The sequence below is a fragment of the Procambarus clarkii genome, chromosome 43 (genome assembly GCF_040958095.1).
Source record: "Procambarus clarkii isolate CNS0578487 chromosome 43, FALCON_Pclarkii_2.0, whole genome shotgun sequence".
In the NCBI taxonomy this organism is placed as follows: Eukaryota; Metazoa; Arthropoda; class Malacostraca; order Decapoda; family Cambaridae; genus Procambarus; species Procambarus clarkii.
In genome coordinates, this window is record NC_091192.1 from 14,967,027 (window position 1) to 14,984,200 (window position 17,174).

The following is a 17,174-nucleotide window of genomic DNA, read 5'->3' on the forward strand; positions in this document are numbered from 1 at the left end:
AAAAGGGGAGCACCGCTGGGGACGACGCACCCCTTTCTGCACTGGTCTGCGCTTAGCCTCCCTGGCTGCCCTGGTAGGTGGTATTCCTTGGTTCCAGGCTCCAGACTGTTTAAAATTATTGATTTATGGACAAAAGCTTTGTTGTGATGTTGGTGTTGCAACCTGATAATGATTAACTATCGGATAGCTGAAGTGCTGCTTGACAATTTGTGTCATGTCCAGCTGCATTTGGAAAGACTTTGAATTTTATGTAAATGCACTTTAGCTGCATTCTGGGACAAAGTAAATATTTTCCAGTGTCTTCCTGGCACCAGTATGACCTGGCACACAGTTTTCAAGATTTTCACTGAGACTGCGCTGGTGCAGAATGCCACCCTTGCCCTGACTAGATCCTCACCAGTGGTCGATAGGATCTTGCTTTTGGGAGTAACCAAGTGGTTTAGCTCAGAACATAAGGTGAGGAGTCATGATATCAGATTACAATGTCTTGGCATTTTGATCCAAAACCTTTTGGTTTTTCAGATGTCATGCACTAACCTTACAGCTCAAATTTTGGTTTGAAATGCAAATTTGTATAGATCCAGATTAATGTACAGTAATTGAAACATGCAAAACAAGGTTAAACTGTATTGTACTTCCTTTATTTCTTGAACACACACACACACAGCTGCTTCCTCCACCACACAGTAACTTTCATGTTTAGGCCCAAAGTGTAATAGCTCATTACATCTGGAAGTGCCACCTAGAGTAGACTTTAAGTAGTTTACTTATTGTAGACTCATGTGGTGCAATTTTTACATTCATTATATTTACAGTACTTGTTCTTCAGGTTTGTTTTGTCTTGTGGATGAACATACTAATATTTTAATAATTTAATGATAATTATACAAAAATAATGAGCTTGTACTTGTACAGTCTGGATGAGGAGTTGGTGCGTCTTGGTCGCCAGCACTATATGGCTCGCAGGGACTCCACTGTTGACACCCTTACTAGTGTGAAGGGCTTCAGCTCTATTCATGCTGCCAAGATGCAGAATGAGGCCCTGGAAGCTTCTGTAAGTGAATTGAATGATCAGGATATTCCTGGCAGCTCTGGTGAAGCACAGAAAAGACTGCCTGTCACAATCCAGCAGCAGAGCATAGAGAAAGAAGACATTTCTAACCAAGAATCCAAGGGAGAAAAACAAGTCAGCCCTGAGGCTGTGGTGCCAAATGGAAGGACTCATTCAGAGGTTCCATATATAGTAATTAAGGAATCTAAAGGTTCTAATGATGAAAGTTCGAGTACAAAGCCAATATCAAAAATTAACTGTGTTAAGAGCAAAAGTCAAAGTACAGTGCCAAAAAATATTTGTGATAATGTTGTAGTGCCAAAAACTCAGTTCCGAGACAAACGTGGATGCTATCACCAGAAAAGACAGTCCCGGGCTAGATCCAGATCTCCACAACCCCCTGCATATGCCATTCAGATGAACCACATAGACCATGCATCAGAAATGGAGCTGCAGGTAGGAGCAGCTATCACCATAACCCCAGGAGACAACCATGACTTCAATAGGAGCCATGCCTCTCCAGGGGCAAGCTACAGGGTATTCCTCAAAAACAGTCCTGACGGCAGATGCACAGAAGACCATGATGATGAATCTTCAACTCGGACTCCTAATTTTCCACTGGGATCAAGAAGAGAGTCGAACCGAGGACCCAGCATGCCTCGTACAGCCTCTCCACCCATGCTGTGCCACAACAAGGTCTTCCCACAACTTGGCATGGCAACTCTAGCAAGGGATCCCACCAGACCCACCACAAGCTCTGCAGGGACTTGGAGCCATGGAGCTCTTCCAGGCATACAGCCACAACAACAGGAACTGGGAGGGATGCACCCCACAGCACTGCGGGGAGTGACCGCAGAATGCCAGGTGCATCCACACACTCAGGACCCGCCATCGCCCACAGAGTCCACCATGTTGTGACCCCCACCCTCACAAGGCTCCTCACCTTCCCTGCGTCATCTGCCCAAGCTTCTATTGCACTTTCCACCCCCCTTCACATCCCTCAACATAACACGCCTCACCACCTTAATCTTCTGCATCCCTCACATCACTGCAATATTCATCATTTCTTGTAATTCAGTAGCTGATGCAAGTAAATTGTCTCATAACCTATTATTTCTCACACTTCAAAAGTGTCTTACTGCAGTAGTGCATTTTCTCCTTAGTTTCTCATTGACTAGACCTGAAACACATGCCTTCTGCTCCTTTGTGTTATGTTATCACCTTTGCTCTGCCTTGTCACATCTCATGTTTACTTCATATCCTCACTACCATTCCAGTGCATCTTCTCCGTGGCTCAACTATTGTTCTTCTGCATCATCCCCTATGCCTTATATCTCCCATTCCTGTCTCATATTTTGTTCACAATTCACCCTTTCCTGGACTAAGTCTCCTCCTTGGCTATTCCACAAGTCTTGAGCAACTCTGGCTTGATAGAAATGGTGGGCGGAGGTGGACATGAACATTACAACGGGGAACACATATCATGGTTCTCATACTACTACTGTGGCCATTCTGGGTTCAGTTTGGTGCAGGGTTGCTAATCATTCTCAAGAAACAGAGAGAATGGAGCCTCAGTCATATTAATGTGATTATAATTGTGGTAAGATGAAGGGGTCTATCACCAGTAAATAATTACCTCTGTCTGCCCATACAAAACTTATATGTATGGAGTCTTGATTTGTATAAGACTTCAAAAAGCTAATGCTCTCTCTTCCTACAGTGACTTTTTATAATAAGCATATACTTTCATCTCTTAGTATATGACTATTTTTACAATAAACCCTCATTTCACTGCATCCAGTGACTATTTTGATGATCTCCCGTCCTTCGAATATGTTGATGTCAAACTTGCTTCCTGTACTATACAGTAAATATTTTTATAATTCACAATCCTCAAGATTCCTTGCAGTCACTTTTATATGTGTAAACAGAATATCTTGTCTTAAATAACCATAACTTCCATTCATCATATGAAATCTCCATCTATATTCCCTGACCACCTTAACTGTCATATTTCCACCTTTGGTGGAAATAAACCTTGAGACCTCGTCCCTTGATTCATCTGTGATTTTCCATGCCAGAAGTATGAGCTAACTTTAAGGCAAAAGTACAGAGTTGTAGTCACTGTGACTGCGTTCATGCCGACTGATTTATGAGAGACACTTTGTAATGAGTGTTTAGGCCACTGTCTATGATCCAAGAGATAAACTCTGTCATAGGTTTCTTGGCTCGTTTCATAGAAAATGAGCTTCTTCAGACGTCCAGTCCACTGCACAACTGTTCATAGTTTATATTTCAAGTAGTAATAGAAAGAGATGTTTATTTGACACTAATTATATTTACTTTAATAGAAATAAGTAAAGAATTTATTTTCGTGAAATAACAAATACCTGTACATTTTATATCTCGGTTATTATGTGAATAATTACCAGAGGCAGTTGGAAGGCACATGGCACAAGTCTCGATTGAGAATGGGAGAGTTTTGCAGGTGTGGTGTTGGTGATGGGAGAGTTTTGCAGGTGTGGTGCTGGTGATGAATAATGTGTTGGAGTGTCTTTCAAACTGTGTCTTGATGAACGCAGTCGGCCGGTAGTCGCATCTCTGTCAGCTGAGTGGTTACCAGCGAACTAAGTAATAAATTGGGCCTTCGCTGCAGATATAAACAAGTGTTTGCTAGTGGCATCTGTAATGAAACAGATTTCTAGAGTCTTCTACAATAGGATTTGTTTCCGATACAGTTCTCTGTGACACATATAGTAACTTCTTTGTGGTACTGCTAAAATAATAATAGATTTTATTGCAGAACTTTGTAATATATCAGGGTTTTAGAGACTGAGTTCTAAAAATTAAATTCATTCTGTCTCATCCTTCACTCACTTTTTTTCCTTTTTCATATTCTTAGAAAAAAAATTTGGGGAACCCTATCGGCTTCCCGGAGCTATCCAGGCTGATATGTATATTATTAGACTTTGGCATCAGACAGTGTGAATGGAGTTCTAGGTCTACCGGGGGCCATGAGCCAGAACCTGGCCCCCTCAGAGAGGTATGAGGAGCAATGGCCTATAGAAATGCACATGTGTAATTACCTAAGTGTGTAATTACCTAAGTATAGTTACAGGATGAGAGCTTCGCTCATGGTGTCCCATCTTCCCAGCACTCCTTGTCATATAACCCTTCGAAACTACTGACGGTCTTGGCCTCCATCATCTCACCTAACTTGTTCCAACCGTCTACCACTCTGTTTGCTAAAGTGATTTTTTTTATTTCTTCAGCATCTGTGTTTAGTTAGTTTAAATCTATGACCTCTTGTTCTTAAAGTTCCAGGTCTCAGGAAATCTTCCCTATCAATTTTATCGATTCCTGTTACTATTTTGTACGTAATGATCAAATCACCTCTTTTTTCTTGTCTTCTTGTTTTGGCATATTTAATGCCTCTAACCTCTCTTCGTAGCTCTTGTCCTTCAGTTCTGGGAGCCACTTAGTAGCACGTCTTTGCCCTTTTTCAATTTGTTGATGTGCTTCTTAAGATATGGGCACCACACAACCGCTGCATATTCCAACCTTGGTCTAACAAAAGTCGTAAACAATTTCTTTAGTATTTCGCTATCCATGTATTTAAAAGCAATTCTGAAGTTAGAAAGCGTGGCATAAGCCCCTCGCACAATTTTCTTAATGTGATTCTCAGGTGATAGTTTTCTATCTAGAACCACCCCTAGATCTCTTTCTTCATCAGACTACTTTAAAGATTTTCTCACATAATTTATAGGTTGTGTGGGGCCTATGATCTCCTAATTCCACATTCCATAACATGGCATTTATTTTACATTAATTTTGATTTGCCAAGTAGTGCTCCATATACTTATTCTGTCCAGGTCTTCTTGAAGGGCATGACTATCATCTAATTTCTTATCTTCCCTATTATCTTAGCATCATCAGCAAACATGTTCATATAATTCTGTATTCCATCTGGTAGATTGTATATGTAGACAATGAACATTACCAGTGCAAGAACTGAACCCTGAGGTACTCCGCTTGTGACATTTCTCCAGTCTGATACACGTCCTCTAATTACTGCTCTTACTTTTCTGTTAGTCAGAAAATTTTTCATCCATGTTAACAGCTTACCTGTCACCCCTCCAATGTGTTCCAGTTTCCAGAATAACCTCTTATTTTTTTTTAGATATATGCAAGAGCTGTTACATTCTTGTACAGCCACTAGTACGCGTAGCGTTTCAGGCAGGTCCCTGGAATACGATCCCCGCTGCGAAGAATCGTTGTTACAACCAAGTACACATTTTACTGTTGCGTTAAACAGAGGCTACAGTTAAGAATTTGCGCACAGTAAATCCTCCCCGGCCAGAATACGAACCCATGACAAAGCGCTCGCGGAACGCCTGACGGGTGTCTTACCACTACACCATGGAGACTGAACTTAGTTCAGTCTGAGTTCTTATGTGGAACTCTATCAAAAGCCTTTTCTGTGGGGAGCCCCTAAGGCTCCCTGGAGCTTATCAGGCTAATGTATGTTATATTAGACCTGGACATTAGCTAAGGAGTTCAGACCTACCAGGGACCAGTGCCAGAACCTGGCCCCTTCAGAAAGGTTTCAGGGAGAAATGGCCCTGGAAAATCTCTTTGTGGTTGGGGTTTCCTTATCTGCCATCAACCGGGGTTAGGCACCCAGAAAGGTAGGCATAAAAAAACAAACCCCATATGGTAAAAAACTAAAACAGAAAACAGAACAGAGAGGTAGAAATGCCCTATAATCCAACGGAAACAAGCAAACAAGCAAACATCACACTTTACTGCCGCGCCGATCGTCCACGCAGCCCTCCCCACCCAGAGCCCCGGACCTCACCGCCCAGGCTGCCTAGAATCAGTTTGTACACTAATGTCAACCAGGATAGACGCTTCTCTGGCCTCAGTTTCCTAGGCCTTGTTTGCCTTGTGTGGCGTTCACTGCCGTGTGTTGTGTTGTGCAGTCGCCAGGTGTTCCTCATCAGTACCAGGGCTGCATGCGCTTAGGGGCTTCCTTCCCCAAGCGCCCTGTGAGTACTGCCCCCTGCGTGACAGGGTTATCTTCCCTGGGGCATTCAGTAACCATTCCCGTTGAGGTTCTTGCTGCTCGGCATTTGCCTCACCCTTGGGGCCAGCTGGGGTTTGGGGCTCTTGTTTGGCTCTGGGTAGGGACTGGTATTGTGCTGGTTAGGGCATCAAGGTGTTGCACAACCTGCCACCTAAGCGGCGACTGGTTCCTGTTGCCTCTGGAGACGGTGTACTTTTGCGGGGGTTTTCTTTTGTTTTTATTTTCATTTTCCTGGTGGGGGTTTGCCTAGTGTGGCTATAGTTCCATTGGTAGTGTTTGGTGGCCCTCTGCTAGGCCCCTGTGATTGTACACGTCGCAGGGGTTTTCAGTGTTGTCCTCTACCCCCTTGTTATTTTTGGGTTTCTTAACCGGTTAACAACACCTTGCCCAGGCTTCCCATAGTTGTTACCATACGGGCCCTGGAAACCCCTGTCGGGGCTTGGTGGACCATTGAGTGTGTCTTCCGGGTTCCAAACCGTCTTGTACAGGATCGTTGGTTGCTGTGCCCTTGTCTCCGGGTGACAGTCGCCACTTTTACCTCCGTCATGTTCCCTGTTGGGTCACTGACACCTTGACCCGGAGTCTTGCAAGAGATATTCTCTGCTTGTTCTCCAGTACTCTCCTGATGTTATTACTGTTCAGAGTACAGGCGGCATCCGTGTTGCAAGCTAAGTTGCTGCAACACGCTAGATTGGTTTCCCACTCGGATGCCCCGGGGTCACCCCGTTTTGGTTAGGTGCTGTTCGCCCTTTTCCTTCCCTGTTCCCGGCTCCGGATCGTTTGTGGGTTTTGGGGTCGTGGCGGGGTTTAGTTGGGGCTGAGACTCGGGTGGTTTTGGGGGCTGCCCCGTTCGGGTTGGGGATGGAGGTTTTCAAGCCTGTTCCTCCTGCCAAGGCTTCTGGGTCTTACCAGCGGCCCTTTCTTGCTACCTTTTCCATGGACTCTCTTTTCTTTAAGGGCGGAGGGCTTGGAGGACGACTCTGCCCAGGGACCTCTGTTGCGGGTTCCCGGGGCTGTGGGGGATGCCTGCTAGCAGTTCTGGGGCTGTTTGCCCCTGCCTGGGTTTTCTGCTTCTGGACATGCACATGGGTATACGAGCGAGCAACTTGGGTGAGTTTTTCACCTTTTTCAGGGGTTTTATTCTCCTGTTGTCGTGGGTTCTTTGGTTTCGTTCTGGAGGTTTCTTCCTCTTGGGCCTCCTTTGTGGGTTCAGGGGGCTTTGTTTCCTCGTGTGTGACCCGGTTCTGCCTTTTGGGGTTCCGGGGTCTTCCTGGCTTGCAGACTGATATTTTTGGGTCTTGGCACGTATTGTGGTCATGTTGGGACTTTGGGGTTTTGTTGTCGAGGTGGGCCTTTTGATGCAGTTTTGTGCCTTCTTCGCCTGGCCGGCGTGGTGCTCTCTGCCTACTGGTCGGTGGCTTGTAATTTTCTTTTCACGTGTATGTGTGTGTGTACACATGTACATGTACATGTGTACACTGTGTGTGCACATGTGTATGTAATGCAGCTTGTGTGTGTGTGTGTATTTGTGTGTGTATATGTATATATGTATGTGTACATAATATATATGTATATATGTATGTATACTTTTTCTTTTGGAAAGGGCTCTGTTCACTTCACTGTTAACAGGGCGCTGGGGGAGCAGCTTGCTCTGTTGACTCTTGCATGGTCCCGCAGTTAGTGGGCGCTTTTGGTTGTCTTCCGGCCTCTGGTGGCAGCGGCGGACGGCTTCTCCCCCCTTTTGGGGGTTCAGGGCTGGCAGGGTGGGCTTCTTCCCCTGCGCTTCGTCATGTCATCTTAGTGGGTGCGTTGGACGTGGTCGATCCGCCTCATCCTTCTGGAGTTCCCGTCTGCTATATGCAGACACGGGCCTGTCAAATCTCCGGTTCTTCTGGACTTCTTCAGTCTGCGCTCTGGATTCTATGCCTTCATCGGAGAACTGTTGTCTCCGGTCCGGCTTCTGTTGGGGCCGGGTGCCTGGATGGTGGCCCTGGACCTCCAGATCAATTCTTGGCACGTTCCTCTCCAGTTTTCTGGGACTGGCATAGTTGGTGGTAGGGGCTTCAGGCTTGCCGCTTTTGTTACCTTCCCTAGTTTGTAATTGGCACTTGGTGTATTTACGCACCTTTACCGGATCTTGGTGCCCTGTCTGAGTCTGCTTGGGATTCGGTGTCTGGCCTACCTCAACGACTGGCTGGTGTGGGCTCTCAGTCAGTCCACTTGTCTGCTCGCCAGGCGTGTGGTTCTTTCCAGATCGCCGGGTTTGGTTTCCTGGTGATCTGGAGGCCATTCCATCTGTTTCCGTCCCGGGTTCGCACCTGGCTGGGTCTTGTTTAGGGCTCTTAGGCCGCTCCTTGTCCTTCCCTCCAGAAGTGTTGTTGCGGCTGTATTCCCGCCTTCAGCTGTTCATGAGGGGGTCGCGGGTTGCTCGGCGGTTGCTCGAGCAGGTGTGCAGGAGTCTGAACTTCCATGTGCTGATCTGCCCGCAGGGTCGGGTTTGGCTTAGGCATCTGTTTGGTTCCTTCAGAGACTCCCCTTTCGCTTCTCTTGCAATCGTTGGGTTCGTTCCTCCGGGGATCTTGTGTTGGTGCTGCGTCACCAGCTTCCTCTTTGGGGTTTTCGGGGTTCCATGCCTTGGCACCTCTCCGAGCCTTTGCTCGATGTGTTCACGAACGGGTCATCTCTTGGCTGGGGCTTTGTGACCAGTGCTCACCAGGTCGGCCGGGGATGGTGGGGTCTGTCCGTCCGTTGGGCTCACAGCACACTTCGTGAGTTTGTGGCTGTCTGGTTTGCGCTTCGGAGGGTTCGGGTCACTCGGTGCTCTACCATTCAGCTCCATTTGGACTGTTCTCTTGTGGTTCTTTGCTGGAACCACAGGGTTTCTCTTAGGTATTTGCCTTTGGGGTTGGTCCCTTCGAGTGGCTCGTTTGCTGGATTCTCGGGGTTTGGCAAACCGTGAGGTTCATGTCCGGGGTGTGTGTTCTACGTCCTGGCGGGCAGCCTGTCTCGGTTCATTCCTCTGTTCGCGGATTGGCCAGTCGTCGCCGACTCATTTCGTTGGCTCTGCCGGACGCATGGACTCTTGTCCATGGACGTCTTTAAGTCGGCTTGGTCTAGGCATTGCCCATTCTATGTGGCGCCCTTACCCACCTGCAAGGCGGTCACAATGGATGCCTTTCAGCAGGACTGGTCGAGGTGAGGGTACCTGTTCCTCTTCTCCTGGTCCAGATGTTGCTTTGGGTTCTGGCTCGGTTGGAGCCCATTCCCAAGAGAGTAGTCCTCATGGTCCCTTGGTGGCTGGCCCAGCTATGTTTTCTGACGATGCTTGATAGGTGTCCGAACCCGGGGCATTTTCCCGCAGCTCCGCCTCTTTCGGCAGGTCAGACTGGTCCTGTTCGTGACTGGTTCGGCCTTCTCCTCGGCTCTTTGTGTCTGGTATTTTGATGCGGGCATCACCATCTCTGTGGTGATCAGGTGGCTTTGTTGATGGTGTCCATTCCTACCCACATGCTTGCTTGCCCACATGCAAGCTTCGTCTCGGCGACAGTATGATGTTCCTGGTGTTTCTATGCACCTTTTTCTTGCTCTTCGTAGGTCGTCTTCTCTTTCGCATCGGGTTGTCTTGTCCTTTCTTGGGTTTTCAGGACTACAGTTATTTGATGTTTCTTACTGTTGCCTCGTTTTGTGCGGCGCTGGCGCAGCCGCTCTGGCTTGCATTTGGGGAGGACGTCACATCTGCCCCGTTCTGTACGCTTTCTCGTGTTTTGTTTCACCTCCGGCCTGCTCATGCGTCTCCTGAGCCGTCCTGGTCCTTGATCAGAGTGCCCTCTTATCTTCTCAGTTTGAGGTAGCCTTCGGTTCAGATTTCTGCTCTTTGGTACTGGTGGTAGGTTTGTACGTTTGCAGCCTTTCTCCGTCCTTCTGGCAACGATCGAGACGGCTGCTTAACGGAGGGGTCCTTGGGTTATTGATGTTTGATTGGTTTGGCCGGGGGTGAGTCCTGTGTTGTCCGGCTACGCTTTTTGCCATTACCTGCGTACCATGTCTGGGGATGCGCTTTGGGTTGATCCGGTTCCCCTCGTTCCCTGTTTCAGAGCTCGGGTCTCCCAGGTCGTCCGCATAGTTTTTAGGTCTTCCAGTCTGGTCTATCCTGGCGCCCATGCTGTTCAGACGTTTGCAGCTTTCGCTGCTGTGTTGGTGACGTCTAGGGCTCATTTCTGGCGCAAGGATTTGAGGATCGCACAGGTTCCTGGCCGCCTGTTCTTTATGCGCGCGTCTGCTTCTGTGCGTTCTAGTTTCCTTGGGTCACAGGAAAAAACCCACCGGTCGGCGGTTTTTTCACGTTGGTTGAACCATAGCTTCCGAACTGATGCTAGACAGCTGGAGAAGTGAGGTCTGGGGCTGCCCCCTCCCGCTCTCGGGGCGGGGATGGATGCGCTGACGATCAGCGCGGCAGTAAAGTGTGATGTTTGCTTGTTTGCTTGTTTCCTTGGGATTGTAGGGAGTTTCTACCTCTCTGTTCGTTTTTTTTGTGTTAGTTTTTTACCATGTGGGGTTTGTTTTGTTATGCCTACCTTTCTGGATGCCTAACCCCGGTCGATGGCAGATAAGGAAAACCCCAACCACAAGGGATTTTTCCAGGGCCATTGCTCTCTGAAACCTCTCTGAAGGGGCCAGGTTCTGGCACTGGTCCCTGGTATGTCTGAACTCCTTAGCTAATGTCCCAGTCTAATATAACATACATTAGCCTGATAAGCTCCAGGGAGCCTCCGGGGCTCACTCAGAAAATGGCGTTTCATTACATTCAACGCTGGTTTTTTAGGTCCAGATAGATGCAGTGAACCCAACCATCCCATTCCTGTAAAATCTCTGTGGCTCGACCATAGAAACTGAGTAAATTTGTTACAAAAGATCTTCCAGATCGAAAACCATACTGACGATCTAATATTATATCGTTTGTCTCCAGGTGTTCTACCCATTTAGTTTTAATTATTTTTTCCAGTATTTTGACTATTGCACTTGTCAATGATACAGGTCTATCATTGAGGGGGTCTTCCATGCTTCCCCTTTTTGTAGATTGGAACTATGTTAGCCTTTTTCCACGCGTCTGCTATGACTCCTGTACACAGGAATGCCTGAAAAATCATGTGAAGTGTAATGCTGAGCTCAGAAGCACATTTTCTTAGAACCCATGGTGAAACTCCATCTTGGCCAACTGCTTTGTTCTTACTTAGCTCCTTGAGCATATTTTTCATTTCGTGTCTAGACTCCTCTATGTGCTCTTTGTTGTTCTCTGGAATTCTTATTGTGTCTGGTTCTCTGAAGATCTCATTTTGTACAAACACACTTTGGAACTTTTTGTTTAATGTTTCACACATTTCCTTTTCATTCTCGGTGAATCTGTTTTCCATTTTCAACCTCTGGATACTATCCTTTACCTGCAATTTGTTTTTATGAATTTGTAGAATAGGCCTGGTTCTGTTTTACATTTGACTGCTATCCCTTTTCAAAATTTCTTTCTGCCTCTCTACTTACTGCTGTGTAGTTATTTATCGCATCTTTGTATCGCTGGTATGTTTGGAGGTTTGGCCTCTTGCTATATTGATTCCATTTTTGTGTCTTTTGGTCTCTGCCCCTCTCACAATTTCTGTTGAACCAATCCTAATTTCTGGCCCTGCATCTCTGTTTTGATATGAATGTTTGGGTGGCTTTGTTTGTGTGCTTTTATCGTATATTTTGCAAAATTTGGCATACATCTCATTTGCTTCCCTGCCTCGTAACAAGTCTGTCCAATTACACTCATTAAAAATTTTTCATAGTGTCCTCTCATAGTGTCCTCTAGTGTCCCCATAGTGTCCTCTCTTGAAATTGAGTTTAACAACTGTTTCAATGTCCCCCATTTTCTTCTAGATGATATCTTAAAGCATATTTAATGTCTGACATGACATGATCACTCATTCCCAAGGGAGGAAAGTACTGGATGTCAAATATCTCTTCTTCTTTCCTCGTGAATACTAGATCAAGTACTGACGGTACATCCCCTTCCCTCATTCTTGTGGCCTGCTTGACGTGTTGATACAAGAATGTCTCCAGATTGAAGTTTACAAATCTGCAAATCCAAAAGTCCTCCGTTCTTGCTTCATAGGCCTCCCAGTCTATTGCTTTAAAGTTGAAGTCCCTCAGTATCAACAGTCGTGATTTATTTTTATCAGCTAGCATTATATTTCTCTCATGATCATTATGAGACCCTCTCGTTTGTCCTCCAGTTCTTCCTTTGTCCATGTGTTGCTTGCTAGTGGCCTGTAGGCATTTACAATTATCAGTTTATCATCCTGATTCCAGACCTGCAACACCATTATGTCGATATTCTTGAGGGTTTTCAATTATTAACTCTCTTACCTTCAGGTGTTCTTTCACCAGCACAGCCACTCCTCCTCCCTTCCTAGTTTTCCTTTCTCTTCTCCAAACTGAGTAGCCCCTTGGGAATATGACTTCATTTCAAATATTTCCTTCAAGTTTCGTCTCTGATAATGTGACAATATCTGGGACCTTAAGCTGAATTGTGTCTTGCAACTCCAATGTTTTTGATCTAACTCCATCTATGTTGGTATATACAATTTTCAGGAACATGTTCTATTCCCTTTGTTCTTTACCCCCCTTCCACTAATGATTTTATTGTCTTTTTTTATGTACCATTTCACTAGCTTTCTAATCCCTGACAACTTGTAGAAAAAAGAATTTCTGTCTTCTTAATTTCTTTACCCATTTAGATGTTTTGCTTCAATGAGGTTCATTTTCAGCTTTTCTCTGTCTTCCTTTGAGAGGTCTTGTCTTATTGACCAAAGTTTGCCATCCTCATCACTCTGCAATTTCCTGGCATTGCTAAGCACTTCCATCATATGTTTCGCACCATTAAACATCACCTTTAAGTGTGGTTCTTGTCTTTCTCATATTTTCCTATTCTTCTAAAATCACTGACATTTTCCTTTGAGTTTAGGCCTTCTCCTAAATTTTCTCTGTGATTTTTATCTCTTCTGCTGCTCAGTCCACCCTAGATGAAATTTCCTTCTCTAAACATCCAAAAATTCTTATAGACTTCTGTCTGCACTGTTTTGTACTAGTTTACTGTTGGGAACCAGTTCTTTCCTAATAGCTTGCCTAATTTCTGCTTCTTGTTGGTCATTTCTGGTTTTGACTTACAAACACACTTCCTTAATTGTCTCTTTCTCATTTACAACTTGTGCATACGTCTCTTTTATTTCTTTGTATATTTCTAGTTCTTTATTAGCCTCCTCTATTTGAGTTGCCAATGAAGTTTCTCGTTGCTTATCCTTCCTAAATCCATGTTAGCCCCATGTTAGCCCTCAAGGTCCCTTGGAGTTGTTCCACCATATGAGTCTATTTTCTTGTTAATTTCTTCAAATTCCCTACTCTTCACTTTCCATGCCTCATTATCTTTTACTAGTTCCTTGATGTTGTCCTCCTGCATCCTTACCTTATCAGTTAAGCTGGTAATTTCCTTACCTTGTTGGAAAATACTTCCATTTAAATTACAAAACTCAATCTTGAGACCTTCATTTTCTTGTTCTAATTTAATTACCTTTTCTTCATAATTCTTTAGCATGTCCTCAATAATCATTAACCTTCCAAGGAAACCACCTTTCATCGTGTTGTGAGAAACCTGCAAAACATTCCTTTGTTGGTGTGCTGTCTTCCCCTGTGGTTGCAGTCATATGTCTGCCATTGACCGGGCCGCACCCAGAAAGGTAGGCGCCCAAAAACAAATCTCTAATCTGGTTAAAACTACTACAGAAAACTAACAAGTAAAGAGAACTCCCCAATTGAAAAACAAGCAAATGAGCATGATGTCACACTTGCCACTTGTCTGCGCAGCTCCCCTCTCCCAGGGAGGGGGAAGGGGAAGCCCCAGACCCATCGTGCCAGCTATCCACCTGTCAGTTCTCGGCTGATGTGATTGTGGCTTAGTCATGTGGCTCTATCCCCAGAATCTCTGTGTTGTGCTGTGCCTTGTGTCCAGTACTGCTCTTACGGTGGCGTGTGAGCTGGGAGTAATATTCACATGTACTCGGGCTGCATGTGCTTAGGGTTCCCTTCCGTGAATGCCCTGTAAGTACCGCCCTTGGGGCTTGGGATTATCTTCCACAAGTCACCTTGGGGTCTACCTCCATTGGTCTTTTACTGCTCGGTGATTGACCGCCCTATGTGAGATGGGGGTTTCCTCTCTTGTTAACCTTGGGGTAAGTGGTAGTTTTTGCAATGGTGGGGGCGTGGAGTACTGCGCAGCTAGTTTTCACCTATTACAGCGGCCGGCTCTGTTCTTCCTGGGTATGTTGTCCTCTTGCAGGGTTTTTCTTTTCATTTTTGTTTGTGCCTGGTGGAGGGTCTGCTTTTAATCGATAACTGGGGGTGTTCCCCTACCCCCAGTTATCTTAGGGTCTTGACCTCCTGTGTTCGGTGGTATCCCCTGCTTGGCCCCCGTGAGTGGACACGTTCAGGGGTTTCAGTTTTAGAAATATGTTTTGTACACTTGGGTGCCGGCTACGAGTAGCCTGCCTGGGCTTACCCTTAGTTATAACATTAAGGGCCCCTGGGAAACCCAGCGGGGGTCGAAGGGGTCCAATGGATGCGACCCCTGGGTCCCCTCTCACCTTGTGCGAGTTTGAGGGTTACTCTGTCCCATTGTCTCAAGGCGACGCTCATTGTTTTTGCCTCCGTCATGCTGCCTGTGGGTTGGTGACACTTTCGACCCAGAGTCCTGTGTGCATTGCTGCTTGTTTGTGATTCACTTCACCCAGTCCATTGATGACACTCTCCAGGTGCAGGAGACTCAGGCGTTGCATGCTAGGTTTAGGTTGCTGCAACGTGCTAGGTTGCTTGCTACCCCGGATGCCTTGAGGCTTCCCCGCTTTGCTTGTAGGGGACCCGGACTTGTGGGTGTTGGTCGTTTCAGCCTTGATTCAGTATGCACCACCTCATCCTTCCCTTTCTGGGGTTCATTCTAGTTCCCCGCCCCTTGCTTCCAGCACCAGAGCATCTGTGGGCTAAGGGGGCGGGGCGGGGTGGGGTTTAGAGGATTCTGAGACTCGGCAGTTTCGGGGGTTTCCCCTTCTGGGGTGGCAATGGAGGCATTCGAGTCGGTTCCTCCAGCTGTTGCATATGGATCTGACCAGTGGGCCCCTCTTTCTTAGTGTTTTACGGCTGCCCCGGCTTATTCTTTCGAAGCCAGGGCTTTGGAGGACGATTCGACACTCATCAGCCCGATGGCAGCATAATTCAAAAGAATATAAGACTTAGTAACTGCGTATCCACAGTGCAAGCTGAGTTGGTAGCCATATTGGTAGCACTCAGAATTATTGACAACATTGAAGCAGACAGCTTATTAATTATTTCCGACTCCTTTTCCTCACTACTAGGAACAAATAGTTTGCAATCAAATAATAACGTGCTTGTCTCAGAAGCCAGACATAGATATACAGTTTAAGCATACTTAACAAGAGGGTAAATGTAAAGATGATGTGGTTTCCTTCTCACATTGGCCTGCAGGAACATGATAAAGTTGACACCCTTGCTAAGGTTGCAATAAATACAGTATTGAACGGAATCTTTAGTGATCAAATAGGTCCCTTAATTAAAAGTGTCATTAGACAAGAACTCCTGCATGAATTTGAAGAAAGTAGAACAGTGCAAACTGGAACTAGTAGGTCCATTGTTTATCACAATGAAATGTGTGAAGTAAAACGTGTGTATGGGGCATGTAACAAAATAAGCAGACCAACAGACGTGTCACAGCTTGAATAAGGCTTGACTACAAGTATCTGGCAGTTCAGCTTGTATAGGGATCTAGACGAAGTAAGGTGTAAATTGTGTGGACAAAGACAGGGACACACTCGAGCACTATATCTTGGATTGTAGTAAAATTTATAGCCATTTAGAGATAAATCTAAACTCACGTTGTATGATATGGCAACCTATCTTATTACTAAGGATAAAATACTGTACCTGAAATCCTTGAACAGTATCCATATTTCGCTCCCAGTAGATAAACGACATCCCTAATCTGTCCATTAGGACAGATTTCTTATTATGAGAATAAGAAACAAGTAGAGTAGTGTATTGTGAAGACTAATAATAAACATCAGCTCCCCTACGACTCTGTAATATCTCCATTGCTCAAACCATTATGTATTAGCGATCAGACCTACCATTAATGTATGATGACTTACTGTAAATATATAGCTCCTCAAATAGAACATTCTCTGTAACTGGCTGACATTGTAATTATAAGGTGTGAAGGATCGATGAAATTGTTTGTAATAATCTCTGTTGAGGTCTGATAAAGACCCTTTGTGTCCTCTGTAGTGCTTTTTGCCTTACCACACACAATGAGTATGGGGTGCACAATAAACTAGCCGCCCCCGGTGGCAAGAATAAAAGAAATCCCTGGGTTCGGTTCCGTGTCCCTTTCGGGTCCATCGGTTCTGTTCTTCCTGTGGGTAATTTTAACAACATTCTTATCTGGGACATGTATTTTTCTACATCATGTCTCACTCATGTAATAAATAAATAAATAAATAAATAAATAAATGTTTATTCAGGTAAGGTACATACATACAAGGTAAGATACAAAAGTTGATGGATTTATAGATAGAGCTAGTACATACAATGCCTAAAGCCACTATTACGCAAGGCGTTTCGGGCAGGAAAAACACTAAGACTAAAACTTAATACTAATTGAGATTAAGCTCTGGAATTTATATGGCCCCGGGCTTCCCGCGCAGCTGCGCGGGAAGCACTGCGCAACTGTTTCTTTGTCCCCCCTCTTCAGAAACATCTCCGATTTGTATTTCAAATCAGAGGCCATGTATCACACTACCGGCTGCTGTGTTACAATGTTTGCAGGCGGATATCAATTTCCATTCAACCTCTCCTGCAGTTCATTTTCATTAGGATGGGGGGAGCTAGGAATTACGGCCCTGTCTACGGATTTTTCTTTGTTAGTTTTCCATGTGGGAATAT

At 45.4% G+C, this 17,174-nt stretch overlaps 1 protein-coding gene across 1 annotated transcript in view; it reads left to right on the plus strand.

The window, feature by feature from the left end:
* Nucleotides 1–16,743, plus strand: part of LOC123756045 (retinal guanylyl cyclase 2) — a 100,358-nt gene extending 83,615 nt beyond the window's left edge. Inside the window, exon 14 of the mRNA XM_069339990.1 lies at nt 916–16,743. Within this exon, the coding sequence (XP_069196091.1) occupies nt 916–1,969 (1,054 nt within the window). The 3' untranslated portion in view covers nt 1,970–16,743. The remainder of the gene's footprint in view (nt 1–915) is intronic.
* Nucleotides 16,744–17,174: the final 431 nt, after the last annotated feature.